The sequence below is a fragment of the Mytilus trossulus genome, unplaced genomic scaffold (genome assembly GCF_036588685.1).
Source record: "Mytilus trossulus isolate FHL-02 unplaced genomic scaffold, PNRI_Mtr1.1.1.hap1 h1tg000128l__unscaffolded, whole genome shotgun sequence".
In the NCBI taxonomy this organism is placed as follows: domain Eukaryota; kingdom Metazoa; phylum Mollusca; class Bivalvia; order Mytilida; family Mytilidae; genus Mytilus; species Mytilus trossulus.
This window is the reverse complement of record NW_026963301.1, coordinates 3,604,798-3,622,633: the sequence shown is the minus strand read 5'-3', so window position 1 is coordinate 3,622,633 and position 17,836 is coordinate 3,604,798. Positions and strand designations below refer to the sequence as shown.

Here is a 17,836-nt window from a genome sequence, read left to right as displayed (position 1 = left end):
ATAGTCATGATAGTATTGATCTTCTTGCCGGACAAAAAGAAGTTCTAGAAAATTTACTTCTATATCCGAGTGAAATGTTTTATGATATAATACTTTCTTGATCTACATTTATTAATAAAAAAAAAAGGAGTCCTTATAATTTTACAGGTATAGGTTTGAAGTGTTCTGATAAACCCAAAGTTAGATAAAACATAGAATTAAAAAAAAGTTATATGGCTGTACAAGGTGTGATTTATATACTTAGATCTAGATTGATTTGACATCAGCTGCTATTCATATCTATATCATAATTATGTATTATCAGTTTTACAAACTGCATTTTAGTCTCTAAACCTAGTAGTACCATAAGCAGCATGAGTTTTTCTGTACCGCCTTCCCTCTGCAACCTTTAAAGGCTGTTTTTTCATTTGTTTGCCTTTAGATATATTTTATGTATACACCTACTGAAAAGATTTAAATGTGACGTATTATATCTTATGATTTAAAAATAGAATACCTGTCAACCATACAACAACATGAACAAGTACTAGTGACCCATATTGATAAGGGGGCATGAGTATTCACGTTCGATATGTAACACGGAAGTAAAATAACTACGCCTATATTTAAAGAAACTACAAACTGCTACTCAAGAATTGTCTTTCAAGTGTCATTTTCAGTTAGGTGATTTATTAAAATATGGAAATATTAGAAACGAAAGTAAATAAAGACGGTTAAAAAATCAGGTAAATATTTTAGTTTATTTCTTATATTTTGATCGATAGAAACTGGGAATTATGACACAGATAAAAAGACAAAATGTATATTTTATTTTAATGGCTAATGTATCCTTGGGTGTTTCATTCAGGTTATGGGTTTCTGTCAATAAACGCAAGTGGATTGACTTTTACTCAGACAGGGTCCCTACTTTGTCATCCAAGATAAATACTGGGATGTCACCTCTTCAAATCGACTGTCCTATATAAAAGATAAACAATATAGTGATCAATATTCAATTTGAAGTATTCGTACTGATCACAGCTGAACACAACTCACTAACTTTTTGGACAAACATAATGGAAATTCCAGATGAATTGAATGCCTTACTAGCAGCAATGAAGTTAACTGGAAAATAACCTGCCTGGAAGTTCTCCGCAAGTTCTGACCAGGTGTCAGTACAGTTGACGTGGACCAAGACAAAGGCTAAGGAACCAGAGGCATCCTCTAGTGAATCCAAGCCGGCCCTGAAGAGTAAGTCACTCTCCACCAGGAGAAGAAACGCATAGCGTTTTGACCAGTGGAAGGCAACAAAAACAGCCGAGGTACCTGCTGACCAAGTCAAACAAACCACCACCACACAAACAGAGGCAAGAGAAAGCGTAGTTGGACCTGTACTAATACCAACGAAGTACAAAGGGGAACCAGTTGGGGTTGTAGTCAATATAGATATTGTCATCAGTCCCTACAACACCAACAAGGCCTGCCACCGCCTGTTATGTTATACCTCCACCAATGACAGAGGAAAGCGCAGTAGGATCGACTTTGAAGATGGGTTCGACATCGACCACCCAAACCTACTGCGCACACCACCACACACATCGCCCGTCATCACTGACCAATCCAAAGAGGCAATTCAATCAGCCATACAAGCAGCAAGACCCGATACTCCGTACCAGCAACACCAACGCAGTCGGAGTAAAATGAAGGCAAAACGACCGACATACTCCAGTCTATAGAATAGGTTGCTCCAGTCCGCGATATCCATACAGGATAGTCGGACTCTAAACACCCACACATCATCATCGATCAATATTCAATCTGTACAATTAATGTAAACAGAAAAGAGGTGCCATGTTCAGTATCCTCTGCACTCGTTTCATTCAAAGGGTCAGATTCGTATAGAGAATGTGACTAGCCTAAGTTGTAATTTATCATAAATAACCAATGAAATGTTATATTTTAAAGATTTGTCGACATGTTAGATACACCTTGAGAGCATTAGTATGAATCGGTGTATCTAATTTACACAAGTTATTGTTGCATAATGATAATTTTCAATAATTTATAAGGGGATCTTTTAGCAATTTGATTATATGTTGTTATAAAGCATTATAAATGCAGGGTATCCAATTTCATTAAACGACATTTTCGAATTCATGATCTTGGTGTTAATTATAAAATGACTATTTGATATATTTTTGTTACATTTGTGACGGACGTCTGCACCAAAATGGCATACCAAGAAGGGTACACGTGTGTATAATACGTTTACCTACATGTTTGTACGAACAAATTCTTTATGTATTTTGAGTACCTTCTTACATATATGTAGTAGGCCTTTAAAAAGAACAGTTTAAAATAAAAAATCTTCATATTTTAGTCAAGTGTGGGGGTTAATAGCTATAGAAACTGTTTGGTATTTATCAATAATAAAGATCCCTAAATTAGGTTCTCTTGGACATTGTGTTGTGAATGCCTTCAAATTGTGTAATTTGGTTTTTGATTACAACCTTATCATCTCCTCTTCTTTCAAAACTTGTTTAACTTCTATTCATCGCTTCATGGGCAGACGAGAAAAGCATGTTTTGCATTTTATAATCTGCGTTATGTCCAAAAGTAGTGTAAGCTATTGTAGGAAACCCACTGTGAAAGTAAAGAAGCGCTTGTAGCCAACACAATATAGCATTGATTTGTAGTATTAATAGATCGAAAGACATTTTGTAAACAGACTTGGTGTGAGATATATCAAGGAGTAACTGGCCCTACTTTTTTCCAGTAACATATATATGTAAATTAAAACATCTGAGCTATCAGTATTAGATTAAATCACGTTTCGTCAAATTGATCAATATATGAAACAGAAACCACATAACCAGATGATTTGTATATGTCCTTCTTAGTGCAAACCTCATAAGGAAGCCTTTTCATTTTAATATATAATTAATCTATCCTTAAATCGTTTCCGGTACTGCATTTATTGTATACATGTTCTTTTGTGCACGTTTTGCTAGTTCGTTACTTGAGAGTAACAATAAATAGTTGAGATAAAAAAAAAACTATAGTTTAACCGTACGATGTCTACAAGTGTATGTCCCAAGTAAAACAAAAGTATCGTCCCTGATTGCTTATTCCATTTTTGGTGGTTACAAGGTACTTGGAGTATGGAATTTTATGACAGATCTTAAATATATTTTATCAATTTACATTGTACATTCTTTTTTTTTGCGTTCCTGTAGGCTCGGAATGATTCAGAATATTAAAATAAAAAGTTCGTTTCTGTATTCATAACTTTGTTGGCTATGTTTCTCTATAATTATAGTTCTTCATATTTAAGGGGATAGACCTTGGTTCAGGGAGACAACTCTTTAAGTCAGTTATACGTTTGTAAAAGTCAAGTTTCATCAATGCATTTTAAGCATTTACCTGAAACAGATTGGCAATAATCTATGTAACTTGAAGCTTAGAACATATTTATGAAAATGGTTGACACAAACATACTGATGATTTTAAGAGTTATTTCCCTTAATCAAGGTCTACCTCCTTCAGTACCTCATTATTTTCGATTTGTTAATATTTTTTGCCATTTATATTCTCTATTAAGGAAACCCACACCCATATCCTTATATATGTCATAAAAATCTGCCCTTTGTTTAAAAACTGTATACTGCATCTTTTATTTTTCTGATTTTTTTGTTTTTTGTTCGTCTGTTAGGGTTTAGGGTTTTGCACCACTTTCGACGAAAAGTATCATGATGCATAGCCTAACAATTTGTTGACCCTTAAATAAATCATAAACCGTAGATTGTGTATTATTATACCTTACATATATTACGAGCTAAATCTACACAAAGCAGTAAATATTACTCCTACACTGGCAGCCCATCGAAAGACGAGAGAATAAGGCTTTGGACACGAATAGAGAGCTAGCAGCCGATGCCATCTCTTATAAACGATCCTTTTCAGGGCCATCAATATTATAGAAAAAATATTCTACATTTGTTGTACATTTCAGAAATTCTAGAATGCAGATGTATTTTCATATTGTGTTCAGCTTGTGTACGTTACATGTATATAAAGAATATAGTAAGATTTCAAAAGGCCCTTCCGCTGTTAGTTCGGTATAATAAAACAATTGTGGTTCCTGACAATTGATGAAGCATAATCCAAAATCGTCAACCCTTAAGGTTATTTGAATTCGGGATGCGCCCTCAATGACAAAACAGTCTCGTGTTGACAATTTTGAATATTCACCTTTTCAACAGGCCATAAATTGATAATTGTATATTATTGCGTTGTGTTAGACATTTTGCCTTTAGAAGGAGCAGTTAAATTTTCATCTTGATTTTTGCGCTTCGCGAGTTGAAATATGCAGTGAACTTAACAGCTTGCGAAGCGCAAAACTCGAGATGAACTACATCTCGCAATAATTATGAAAATCAGATACCGTCGAAACTTTTCCGATAATCAGTAAAACCTCTTAATATATTGACAATATTGTAATTTTCATGATAGTCAACGAACTGATTATTATAGATAGTTATAATGAAGGGATATGATGTTTTACATTTATACATGTAGTTATATATAGTTATAAAGTTATAGAATGATGTTTCAAATTTTTCAAACTCATATCTCGGAACTTTTCATTAAGTCACAGAATGTAGGCCTAGCTTAAGTCACCGCTGTCCTATTTCTTATTACAAATATAGGTGTTAACGTGTATGTTTATGACTTTAAGTGTGTAAATGTCACTTAGTTAAGTTAACCCGAACACTCTCATTTTATTAGGTTGGCGGCTTAAAACGGAAGACCATACTAACTGTTTTAATTGTTATACTATATATATGGAGTGTGTAGAGACACAGTTAAGTTGTAGGTCGATATAGAATGGTACATGTAGTTAATACGTTAGTCGTGAACGATAAGGAATTATACTGTTTAGATTTAGTGTTGTTTTTACTGTTGCTTGACAAATATGATCCTTCCGTATAAAGGAGAAACCCATTTCTATTATTTTTTGCAGATCTTTATAAAATCACGTTTTTGTTTCATCTATCATGATATAAATTAATGGTAAGTGGTGGGATTGGCATTAAGACGCATTTGCTTTAAGTTCATATTAAGTGGATGTACTCAATTATAGGCAAATATACAACCTTCAGTAATGAGAACAACTCATACAGGACTATATCATGTTTCCAAACTATTTATTTAAAAAGAAAACAAAAGCCAAATAAATGAAAACAGAGGGACAAACAATACTAAACAATTAAAAAGTTATTTTGAAAACTTATTCATTTTTATTTGATCAACATGAATCTCAATAAAAACCAATGTGTAATATCACTAACATTTATTAACGACACCTGTCCACTCAAATTGTGTCGTGGGAACTTAAGTTTGTTATGGGTGCACAACTCACGGGTTAGGGAATTCTTTTTTCTTCTCCCATTTATAATAATAACTCTCAAATTTACATAAAACAATATCTTTCTGAATAGTTTTTATTAATGTCGGCATATAATTGCTCTTATTCTTTACTGCCAATGAGGGGTACACGGTGACGGGAGACAGGGAGAAATAAAATATGGGATAGGGGAAAGTAGAGGATGGATGGGAGGAGAAGACTATCCAATATTCCCCACTTTTTATTAACTATACGTATTTATAGAAAGCATGTATTCATTCTTGCTAAAAATGCATTTTGAATGTCGAAAATGTGTATTGAGAAAATAAATCACCAGAAGACTTTTGTCCGGGTAAAAAAGACAGATTGGGCCAATTCAAGTTTTCAAATATATAATAAAACCTATGTGTAGCTAAATAGATTGTTAGTTTCAATGTCCTGGATACACATTATAAGTATTGTATAGTTAAACGATTACATAAGGAAGTATACGTGATGTGTATTGACATAGGATTGAATAGATTTGCTATTATTCCCAACTCGAAATTATAAAAACAGACAATGGATAATGCTAAGTCTAAGGCTACTAGTCCATGTAGATTAGTGTACAGTAGCACTATGTGAGTATCACTTGTCTTTTTTGTGTATTTTCTAATGGACATGGCCCAATATACATGTATGTACAATGTAATTGTGTGCTATGTCATTATTAGAACAAATGTGTGTGTTTTAACAACATCATACGCATTGTTATTTTATAATTTAATAATTTGAATAGATGATCTTATATTTGAACATCTTTGTTGTAGCTGATTGTTTGAATACATCTTTGGGAATTTAAATTATAATTATATTAACCCGTCCTTATTTATCTTCTGTACGATAATACATCTTCTGTACGATAATAAATTGTAAATAGTAATTTTTTTTTTCATTTTTGTTTTTATTATAATTATTGTTTGTAGACAGTTCTCATCTTTTTAAAAATAAATGGAACTGAATAAGGTTTCAAGCTTCATAAACTAAAGAGCAATATAACCATGATAAAACGATGATAGTAGATCAACAAGTTCCCCTTCTGATACAAGTGTGGTTCAGTACAATTGTAGAATTTTGTATATTTTTTTCCAAAATAGAAAAATCCCATTTTGAAAACAATTAATCCAATAATTACAATCATTTTAAAAGTTGTAATACCAATACTTAAAAAACCGGAAACAAACATAATTTTTAATTGGGTAGTACATGTATTGATATTAAATTGGAAGTATTTAATGAGCCACAAATAAATAACCGTAACTAATTGGAATGACGAGGATTTTGACCAGGAAAAGATGGTGGAAAAAAGTACAACTAGTTTGAATTCCCACTGATATATTAATGTGTTTTACTTTTAGAACAGAAATGGAAATGAAAGACATACGTTCCTCCAAACACGGAGAGTTAAATGGCGGCTTTGCTTCGCCAAAACATGACCATGCCAGAAGATCGTTCGACAAATATTTGGCAAGTGTTGATACGGACAATGCAAATGAACAAGTTTTAACTCAAGTTACAGATCTTCAGAAGCTTATCAAGGACATCAAGGTATTGATTTTAGTTTTTTGTTACATTTTTCTTTTGTATTAATTCAAAATATTATAAATACATAGTACAGACCTTTTGTGGGATCCTATAAAAATGGAGGAAGTTTTCTGGCCTTGACGCTTCTTAACATTTAAGGAATATTATACTAAATTAAGTATGGCTAGTGTAAATCCTGCATGATAAATATGGATTGCAACAAGGTGGTTGCATCAATTAATTACTTTGAAATTTCATGTCACAATACCAAATTCACATACGCCTTAGGATATTCCTATTTCTTCCGATTTAATATGACAAAAACGATTCATTTATGTGTCCAGCCTTATACACTACACTTCTTTACACTACACTTCCACACTATCTTATTAAATAAAAGTTTTCCTATTTAATTAAATGGTTGTTTGGTAAAGCTGAATGTAGATATATTTGCTGCAACTCATTTTCAATAAAAGACTATTGACTTGGCACAGGCACATACAATATGTGGACGGTTAAAAAGATTGAAATCGCTCGCATGTGGCAATAGTGTAAAACTCACTTGGATTAACCCAAAAGATTGATAGAAAACAGCTATTTAATAAACAAAAGACACACAGTACAGTTCTCACAATACTCGTTTGTTTTTAACAAAGATGCCGTTAATAAATTTTGAACTGTGTATCACTCAAGAGTTATTGTTACAGTGCCTTAACTATGCTGTATAGAATTTCTTTTATTTTTGAAAAATAACACAGTTCTAAAACTAACATAAACTTGAGCAACAGCTATAACCAACATTGGAGTTTAATCCCTAAAAGACAAGTGTATATTGAATCATATCCTATTTAAAATGCTTCTGTAATAAATACAATAAAAAACGTATAAAGCTGTTTCAATATGTCCACTTTATCACATACTAAATAATAATTCGTAACCAAAAAATTTCAAAATTTCAAAACTTTTACACAATTTGGAATTTTGATATTTTAAAACTTTGATAAAAATTTTAAAAAATCTAAAATTTCCAAACTTTTTTTAAAAAACATTGAATTGATATTCGTAACACGGATCGTATATGTACAAATGTACTCATTTTCCCAAAAGATATAGTTTTAAAATTTGTTATAAAACGGTTACATAAGAAACGAATGTGTAAGGAAGTTGATACACTAAAAAGAATGTAACCGCCACACCCTCTCTGTCACTATGACAACAAATAAATAAAAAAAATATTTGTTTTTTTCTCAAAACAAATATATGTTTCCTTGATTTTGTCGCAGAAAAAATAAAAAACTTCACATTTTATTGTTGTCCTATTGATAACACGGTGTTTCCTCTAATACGAAATCCTAAAGTACGATGCGTACCGATTTCTGTTCTATATATAAAAAAGAAGATGTGGTATGGTTGTATATCATTTATGTCTTTTGTCTTTAAATAATATGAAAACAAAAATTCTTTGTGACCAACTATTAGTTGTAATTTTTCTGTTCAATTGACGAATATAAAAAGTGTATACTATTCATGCAACCGAAACGATTTTCTGAATTTACCTTTATCAGGAACACTCAAATCTAAACAGTTACAAGCCAGGGTGAATTTAAATCTAAAAAAGATATATTAAGCTATATTACCTGTCATTCTACACAGAAGTCAAACTCATCTAAGGTTATTAACTTCATCTGACTGAATTGTGACTTTGAGCTTATATAACATCTTAGTTAATCAACCAGAAAATTTAGAAGAAAACAAGTTGACACTAAAGAACTAAGATTGAGTTCTAAACTGATGATACCCACACAGACTGACTGTCCACCAGCACTGGTTCCAACCTTGTGCTAGCTTACGAAATTAACACATTATAAATTTCCTGTGTCAGAGGAGTTTTTCTTGATTTACCATTTTCAGAAACGCTCAAATCAAAACATTTACAAGCCAGGGATTTATAAATATACAAAAACGTTCAGTATAAAAAAAATGTGGTATGATTACCAATGAGACAAGTCTCTACAAGAGACCAAAGTAACACAGACATTAACAACTATAGCTCACCGTACGGCCTTCAATAATGAGCAAAGCCAATACCGCATAGTCAGCTGTAAAAGGCCCCGAAATGTCAATGTAAAACAAGTCAAACGAAAAAACAAACGGCCTAATTTATGTACAGAAAAAAGAACGAAAAACAAATATGTAACACATAAACAAATGACAATCACTGAATTACAGACTCCTGACTTGGGCCAGGCATTTACATACAGAATGTGGCGGGGTTAAACATGTTAGCTGGATCCCAACCCTTCCCTAACCTTGGACTGTGGTATAACAGTACAACATAAGAACGAACTATATAAATCAGTTGAAAAAGGCTCAAATCATCTGATGGACAAAAATACAAATGGACGTGGCCGGGTACTTGTACATCCCAACAACATAATGAGCTATATACATAAATTGAAGGGAATAAATAAGGTTATTTACGTTTTCTTCTAGATGTTTTCAGAATTGACGTGTATCCTGCTGTCAGTATGCAGCATCACAACAATTATTTAACGTTTATATTACATTTTTTTTGGTTATGTTTACCAAACAACAACATTCTATTTTAGAGTTAATTTTTTTTCTTTTATTTTCCATCAGACAAAAGAGACGACAAAAACGGATAACATTGAGAAACAGATTAACGAAGAATCCATGGAAATTGAAACTATACGACAGAGGTATAATTTATGTAGTTTTTAAAAATTGAAAATTAAAAGTTTAGATTTTGTAAGTTAGCTCATATGTCAACTATTTGGAAAATTAACATTTTTACCACTTAATTCATAACACATCTATTTTAAAGTAAATCTCATTACCACTTTAATGCGAACTATCATGACAGTATGTAGATATTTCAAGGACTTTCATTGTAATAAACCATGCAAAAGATACATATATAACCACACATTATTCGGAGCCATATCTTCATTGATATTTGTTCTTATTCTTTTGTTTTAAAAAAAACTCTTGAAAGTTACACGAACATTTAAACAAAGAAACCACCTGAAAAATAAATTAGAAAAATAAGTGAAGCAGAAAACAATTAAAAAATGAAGGATTGTTAATAAATCTATAAAATGTTGAAAGAAGCTAAAGATGTCATCATATTTCTAGAGATTATTTTGCGATTAAGTCTTAAACTTTTAAGAGAAATATGGTCAACTCATTTATATGCTCACGGGATATATGGATATCGGCCTGTTTTCATCCACTGTGAAGATATAACTGAACTCGGGTAACTGGCTATGTATCATTCAATTTGGTAATCGTACCACATCTCGTTATTTAATTTTATCATTGACAATCATAAATTTATACATAAAATAAGGAAGGTGCTTAATATGCCATTCTATACACTTGTCTTGTAATAACACTGTTTTCTATAACGTTTCCCTCTTATTTTACCAAAGGCTTCAGTCTGTGACGAAATCAAAAGAGCAACCGAAAACAGACGACAGATTGAAGTTCCGAGAAAAATACATCATGTTCTGTGCGACCGAGAGAAAGCATATGTGCGAGTTACTTGGTAGTGCAGAGAAAACCTGTGAAATCTTAAAGGTATTTCTTTTCGCATTGAAGAAGCAATCAAGTTTACTGTTGCTTTGTCTAACTTGATTCGTTGTTCAACTAACATCAGTAACAAAAAGCTTTCATGTAGTACAAATGTCGGAAAACGTAAAAATAGTTGTGCGAACTTTAGAAACAGGGCGAAAAGCGAGACTGGTCAAACTTTACTCCTGTTTCATAGCGAGTAAAAATACATTAATTTTTATACTTCCAACAATGCACATATCTTTTTATGCAATTTGTATCCTGTAATTAAGCGTTATTTGTTTAAATCCAAATCATTGCCTCTGAATTAAAAAGAGGACCCCAAAATGAACTGTTACCGAGAAAGAAATATCCATATAACCTGTTGCTCAACATGGATATAGCACATGCTATTTTAAATAAAAATAAAAAAGCAAAACACAACACCTTTAAGCTAGGTTCACACTACCGATCAGATCAACTCGATCAAGCCCGATTAAGACAAATTACGTGATCGGGAGACTGGTCTGATTCAATCGACAAGAATGTTCGGGGTAGTCTACCTTAATAAAGGTTAACACCGCTGATCATATCAACTCGATCAAGCCCGATCAAGACAAATTACGTGATCGGGAGACTGGTCTGATTCAATCGACAAGAATGTTCGGGATAGTCTACCATACTCGTCATCGATCTGACTTTCTACCCGAGAGTTTTTGACATGTCAAAAACAATCGAGTAAGGATCGAAAAGCAAGCCACTCGAGAAGAGATCGAGAAGTCGTCGAGTGGTGGTCGAATTGATCGGGAAAGGATCGTGTAGAGATCGAGTTCGGTTGGAATATAAAAAAAATTACCGATCAGTAATCAATCATTTCGACCTTTCCTGGACTAAAGTCCGATCTCTTCCAGATCACCACGACTTCTATATTTATTTCATCCAAGACCAACTCGACCAATACCCGATCCCTTCGCAACCGCATTCGACCACTTTTCGATCTCTAAAAAGAGATCGGACATTGGTCGAGTTAATCTGGAAATGATCGGACTTTATTCGAGCAAAGATCGAAATGATCTCTACACGATCCTATCCCGATCAATTCGACTGCTCAAAGGAAATACGGCAATATTGCATCCACCTAACGACACAAACTACACAGTATGAGTTGTATTTTACCTAGGCCCCATGCGATTTTCAGTAATAAACAAAATGTCCTCTCTCGTCATCAATCAAAGCATTATTTTCAATGCTGTGATCGTAACGGCGAATATTAACAACTATGTCTCAGTACGGCCTTCAACAATGAGCAAAGCCTATACCGCATAGTCAGCTATAAAAGGCCCCGATAAGACAATGAAAAACAATTCAAACGAGAAAACTAACGGCCTTATTTATGTAAAAAAATGAACGAAAAACAAATATGTAACACATTAACAAACGACAACCACTGAATATACAGTCTCCTGACTTGGGACAGGCACATACATAAATAATGTGGCGGGGCTAAACATGTTAGCGAGATCCCAATCCTCCCCCTAACCTGGGACAGTGGTATAACAGTACAACATAAGAACTATACAAATCAGTTGAAAAAGGCTTAACTCATCAGATGGACAAAAATAAAAGTTGACGTGGCCGGGTACTTATACATCCCGACACAAAAAGACACAATGAACAGATCTAAGAGTACTCGCAATTATCTGACAGCTAGTTCAAAGCCACTAACAACTAATAAATAAATCATGTATCTAAGACTAAACTATCAACCCGTACACATCCAACATCCAATGGATTTAGTGTAAAGACATCATAAACAGCCAGAGAAAATCATGACTTTGTGCAATGTCAAGTTACAGGTATCGACATATTGTAGATCCATGAATATGAATATGTTTATGTATATATCATACTAGTAATATTTAGTTAGCGTTTAATTTGCTGATAACAAAATCAATATTTATACCAATAAAAACAATATTCAATGATCTTATTACAGTGTTGAATAGGTAACCTTTAGAATAAGTTTATTTAAAGGAGCGACAAGTTTAATACATGGATCATTTCTAAATTTCCGGACACGGTTAACAACATTTCCGTAAAACTGAGGATGTGCTATCCCATTTGAAATAAGTTTTTTCTACAGGTAAAACCAAACTTCAATACCAAATCTTTATATCTTTGGAAAAATTTAGTAAAGGTTTTTAGTAATTTATGGTAACGATATCCCTGGTTTAATAATTTACCAGTTATACATAGGTTTCGTTCGTTAATATCAAAAACGTCACAACAGACACGGGCATAGCGAACAAGTTGTGAAATTTAAACACCGTAAGATGGTGCCAAAGGAACATCACCATCTTAAAATGGAAAATTAACAATAGGGAACAAAAAAATCGTCTCTTTTGTCGTAAATTTCAGTGTGGAGTTTCCCACTGCCTATTTCACGATATGCACCATATATTCCCGGTTTTTTTTCCTTTGTATTTGTTTGTTGACAACCCATGTTTTATAAAGTACTTAATATATTTCAGGAATGTTATAATCATTGTGAGAAATTACATAAAAGCAATCGAGATAGTATGGTCAAAGATAATCTTATATCACAAAAACCAGTGAGTTCTTATTTTTTTTAATTTAAATGTTGAAATATTTATATATTTTAAATTATTTTTAAGAAGATCAGATTTGCATACACACTTTTTAGGGATATGTACATTGTAATACATAAAATTGAGAATAGAAATTGAAAATATGTCCAAGAGACAATAACCAATAAAAAGCAGGAAACAGCCGAAGGCCACCAATGGGTCTTCAGCACAGCAAGAACGTTACGCACCTGAAGGCGAGCTTCAGATGACCCTTAGATAAATATGTGTACACGTTCATTAAAAATGGACATCAAACGGAACTCAAAAACAAATAAATTTACTTAAATAAATTAAAAAAACAACATACAAGACCAAAAAAGGCCAGTGGCTCCTGACTTTGGAGAGGCGCAAAAAATGCGGCGGGGTTCATAAATGCAGATACATCACATTACTTTTTTATTACTCTTGATAATTATACGAACAACATTGTTTTTGTAACGGATTATGCATACAAATAACTAGCTTACAGTATCTGCAAGTACCACCAAGAGGTCCTTTGTGTCCTTTGTAATGGGTGCTTTTATTCTAGTGCCTATCTCATAAGTCAAGCCTTTTCCAGCGGATTTTATAGTTTGTGCTACTTGTGTGAGACACTGCAGTGTACCGTGTTGGAAAATAGTTGAGCGCTCCCAAAGATTAACATGTTGAACATCACCACATTCTTTATATGCCTTTCTTAAGTCAGGGGGTTGTAGTTTGCTTTGGTTCAGTTATATCATGTATTTTCTCTTATTTCTGTTTCACATTATGTTAAGGTAGAACTTTTACAACACTATACGGTATGGGTTTTGCAACACTATACAGTATGGGTTTCGCTAATTGTTTAGGGGGTTGTAGTTTGTGGCAGTTAAATTGGGTAGTAGGTGTTCTTTTTATTATTGTTGTTGCATATTATGTTATGGAGAAGACTTTTGCACCACCATACGGTATGGGTTTTGCTAATTGTTTAAGACCGTGTAGTTATAACAGTAAATGTTGCTCACATCTCCATCATTTGGTCTTTGGTGTATAGATGTCTCATGTTCAAACCTTATATTTTAGGATCCCAGGGAATCAGAAGATATATCACAACTACAGAAACAGTTTTCAGGGGAGACGTCAAAGTCTTTGCTACAAGTAAGTATGGAATGCACATATTTGAGTTAAAGAGGTGTTGGTTCAATGTAAATCAGAAAATGATATAAGAACACCCAGCCACTAGATATGTAAACTGGTACTTGTATAGCTACTATGATATTGTTTTACAGTGATATTGTTTGCCTTAAATTAGTGGAGAATAATGCCCTGGAGAAGAGTCCCAATTTGAAAAAAATGGCTTTAAATCATTCACAAAAAGACAACTGTATCCCCAAACAGTGCAGTCTCAGTAGTAATTGTGCATGAATAGAAACTGAAAAACACTCATTTTAACAATTTCTTGCCTAAAATTACTATATGTGCACATTTGAGGGTATATTTATGTATCATTACTGTGACAGTCATACAGGGGTTATATTTTAAAGCAGGGTTTGACTCTTGAAAATGGATCTGTAAATTGCAGTTTCAGTCAAATTCATGGTTTATTTTAAATTTCCCAATTTGATGAAAATGACGCAAATTTTTCCAATACAAAAGAGTAGAGGTAGTTTTGAAAAAAGTCAACAATATCACAGAGTTTTGACTTGTGCTGCTAGCAATATTTTTCTTGACAGAAGGCTTATAGTGCCTGATTTTTAGGAACACATTTACATTCAGATAATAAAATCAGAAACACATTATAATTAAGAGAAACAGTTAAGAAAATCGTTACCAAAAGAAATTATAAAAACCCCAATCAAATACAAGTGAATAGTTTACTCTGCACTTAATCAGGTTTCTATAAAATTGACAAGCGTTACTAATACCAATATTAGACAGTTACAAAATTAAGAAATTGTCTAACCTTTTAGAGATTAGAATTATGCTTGTTATATAATTTCAGAAACTTCGAGACAACAGTTCACCTTCAAATCCCCTATCAACAACATATAGTGATATAAAGAAACAATATGCAGAAACTGATATAAACGGAACGACTGACCTTTTTTTCGAAAAAGTCTTAGACATTTGCTGGACGATGGTTGCATACTGTCCGCCAATGAAATTTTGCTATGATAAATGTATTAAAAACGACTTTGAGCAAAAAATAGATTTAAATGAAAAAGTGAGTCCAGAATCTTCAAAGAAATCATCTCAGAAGCTAAAGAAACCCAAGCATCAAGACACAGACCATCTTGAATTGAAATATCCATCTGTAATGCAGGGTCAATGCCTTATTGCAAAAGGACTTAAACAAAAGAAAGTTTTTGGAAAATAAATATCGACTTCAACAAATTGTACACATTAGACTTTATAAATAGATTCAATTATTAATTTAGGAATCACAATTTCAGAATGTATTGGATACTGATTAAGAGAAATGTACACAAGCATATCCCATTTGTTTGTTGATGCGTATTGCATATAGACTTCCTTTTGACATTTAGTCCAATTCTGTTCTGCCAAGGAGACATATTTAACCTTGTTATTCCGCTCGCGTTTTGACCAATAAACAAACAGATTCTTATCCTAGAGTGAAAGCATTAAACAAAAGGTTGTGTTTATGTCATTCACTTAACTTAATTGTGTAAGAGTTATATCTATACATAGAAATATATAAATTGCCATTTTATGTATGCATTTTCGGTAGAATAAGACACGTAGCTCTGATTCCTTTCACGGATTTGGCTATACTTTTTGGAACTTTTGGATTATAGCTCTTCATCTTTTATATTAGCTTTGGATTTCAAATATTTTGGCCACGAGCATCACTGAAGAGACATGTTTTGTCGAAATGCGCATCTGGTGCAAGAAAATTGGTACCGTTAATTTTTTTTACTATTATTGACATTTGTTTTTTGCTACTTTTCGCTCATATTATTACTAACACAAAACATCTACGACAAATATTCATTGGATATCTGTCGTTTGCACAATCATTGGTGCATACATTTTTAGGGAAAAACTGAAGTTGAAACTCTAATGAGAAGCGAAGTAGTCAATTTAATAAATTATTTTAGAATTTCAATTTCGCAATTAACAGGATACATGTGCATTTATAATTACATATTATTATAAATTGATGTGTACAATGATTTAGAGCGCTTAGTATGATTTGTTTCATATAAAAAAAAACAGGCATATTCACTTAGGATGTAGTTTAAGTGCTAATGTTACCTCTTAAAAGTATATACATGTACAGTATTTTACTATTTTAAAATTTCATTTTCAAACTGCACACAATAAGATATTTGTAAGTTAGGGATGTTTAATATTCTTAACAACAATTTAACTCGTTAAGACGGAAATAAAATTAATTAAATTGTATCATAAAATTGGCACATTGTGTATTTATAATTTCGGCTACAGTGCATGCATTTTAAGTAGTTGTTTCCTTTTGTTTAACTTGTCTCTTCCTTGGTGCAATATATGTACATGTATGCTGTTCCGTACTGTATAATCAGATTGTAGAAATATTTATTATATTATATTACACAGATAAAATTATAATTATAGTATTAAGATACAACTCATACTCATTGTAGAGTCGTACCACAGAGACTCGGTTAGCAGTTTAAATATAAATAAAATATATATATATTTTTGTATCAATATATTTTTTTTCTAGCATTGTGCAGTTTATTCTCCATATCTGTATACTGAACAATATTTTTTTTAATCTGCTAACTGATGCAATATCTAATGTAAATACAGTTAGGCGTACCAAATACTGAAACAATCCGTTATTCTCATAATGTTGTTAACGTGCATTTTATTTGTTCTTTGATCTACACTCATTTTAAGGTTGTACATTTGAACCTACTAAAATCAAACCACATGGTTCTTATATCGTAGTAGAGTTTTAAACGATTGTTTTCTTTGCACATAACCTTATTGTTGAATTAATATTGATTATACTTTATTTATTTGTTTAAAAGAAATTCAGTTGGTAAATTATCAATTATTATAATATTACATGTATTATTCTGAATAAAATTGTTTTAAAAACAAATCAAGATTATAGGCGTATGATTGATTGCGAAAGACGATTTGATGTTTCGTCGACATAAGACGAAACATTTGCGATCAATAGGTTAGCTGAGCTTATTTATTGTACCTCACGTTAAAATGCCATATTTTGGTTGGCTGATGCGAGGGTGTTTATTTACTCTATCACATGGCTGAGAGGGTGACACGTTTTTAATGTTATCCTCTAAATTGGACCAATCAAAAATCGATAGTTTGAATTTACATCAAGTAATTAAATACAATGCTAAATTTCTTAGTTTTGGCTCAGATTTGTAAAAATTTAAAGTATATTAAATTAAATAACACATAACTAAGAGAGTGATAGAGCAAGTTGGTCCATAAAAAAAATCCTGTTGAAGGCCGTACTTTAACCTATAATGGTTTACTTTTTAAATTGTTACTTGGATGCCATGGAGATTTGTCTCATTGGCACTCACACCACATCTTCCTATATCTATTGTCAACCTTGGCTTCGCCGAGTTTGACAACGTTTTCTCGGGGTAACAATCTACTCTATTTGTTATTTATATAATGTTTAACACTCTCAAAGCAACTCATAAACATAACACATATACAACAT

The 17,836-nt window shown here is 32.4% G+C and overlaps 1 protein-coding gene across 2 annotated transcripts; it reads left to right on the top strand.

Annotated features, from left to right (window-relative positions):
* Window positions 1-514: 514 nt before the first annotated feature.
* LOC134700198 (uncharacterized) lies at window positions 515-17,237 on the top strand. 2 transcript variants are annotated; one of them, XM_063561559.1, is made up of 7 exons: window positions 515-725; window positions 6,784-6,973; window positions 9,590-9,669; window positions 10,402-10,549; window positions 13,054-13,134; window positions 14,212-14,286; window positions 15,131-17,236. In XM_063561559.1, the coding sequence occupies exons 2-7, from the start codon at window positions 6,791-6,793 to the stop codon at window positions 15,503-15,505; spliced, it is 942 nt and encodes a 313-aa protein (XP_063417629.1). In that variant the 5' UTR covers window positions 515-725; window positions 6,784-6,790; the 3' UTR covers window positions 15,506-17,236. The 2 variants fall into 2 exon arrangements, with proteins under 2 accessions (XP_063417629.1, XP_063417628.1); XM_063561558.1 differs by lacking the exon at window positions 515-725 and adding an exon at window positions 5,848-6,006 and having other exon boundaries at window positions 15,131-17,237.
* The last annotated feature ends 599 nt before the right edge of the window (window positions 17,238-17,836 follow it).

Bases quoted from the DNA above. Each gene is read 5' to 3' on its own strand.
- LOC134700198 (XM_063561558.1), top strand. From the start codon at position 5,948: ATGGATAATGCTAAGTCTAAGGCTACTAGTCCATGTAGATTAGTGTAC. The intron at 10,550-13,053 runs GTATTTCTTTTC...AATATATTTCAG, and splicing joins AAACCTGTGAAATCTTAAAG to GAATGTTATAATCATTGTGA. The intron at 14,287-15,130 runs GTAAGTATGGAA...ATATAATTTCAG, and splicing joins CGTCAAAGTCTTTGCTACAA to AAACTTCGAGACAACAGTTC.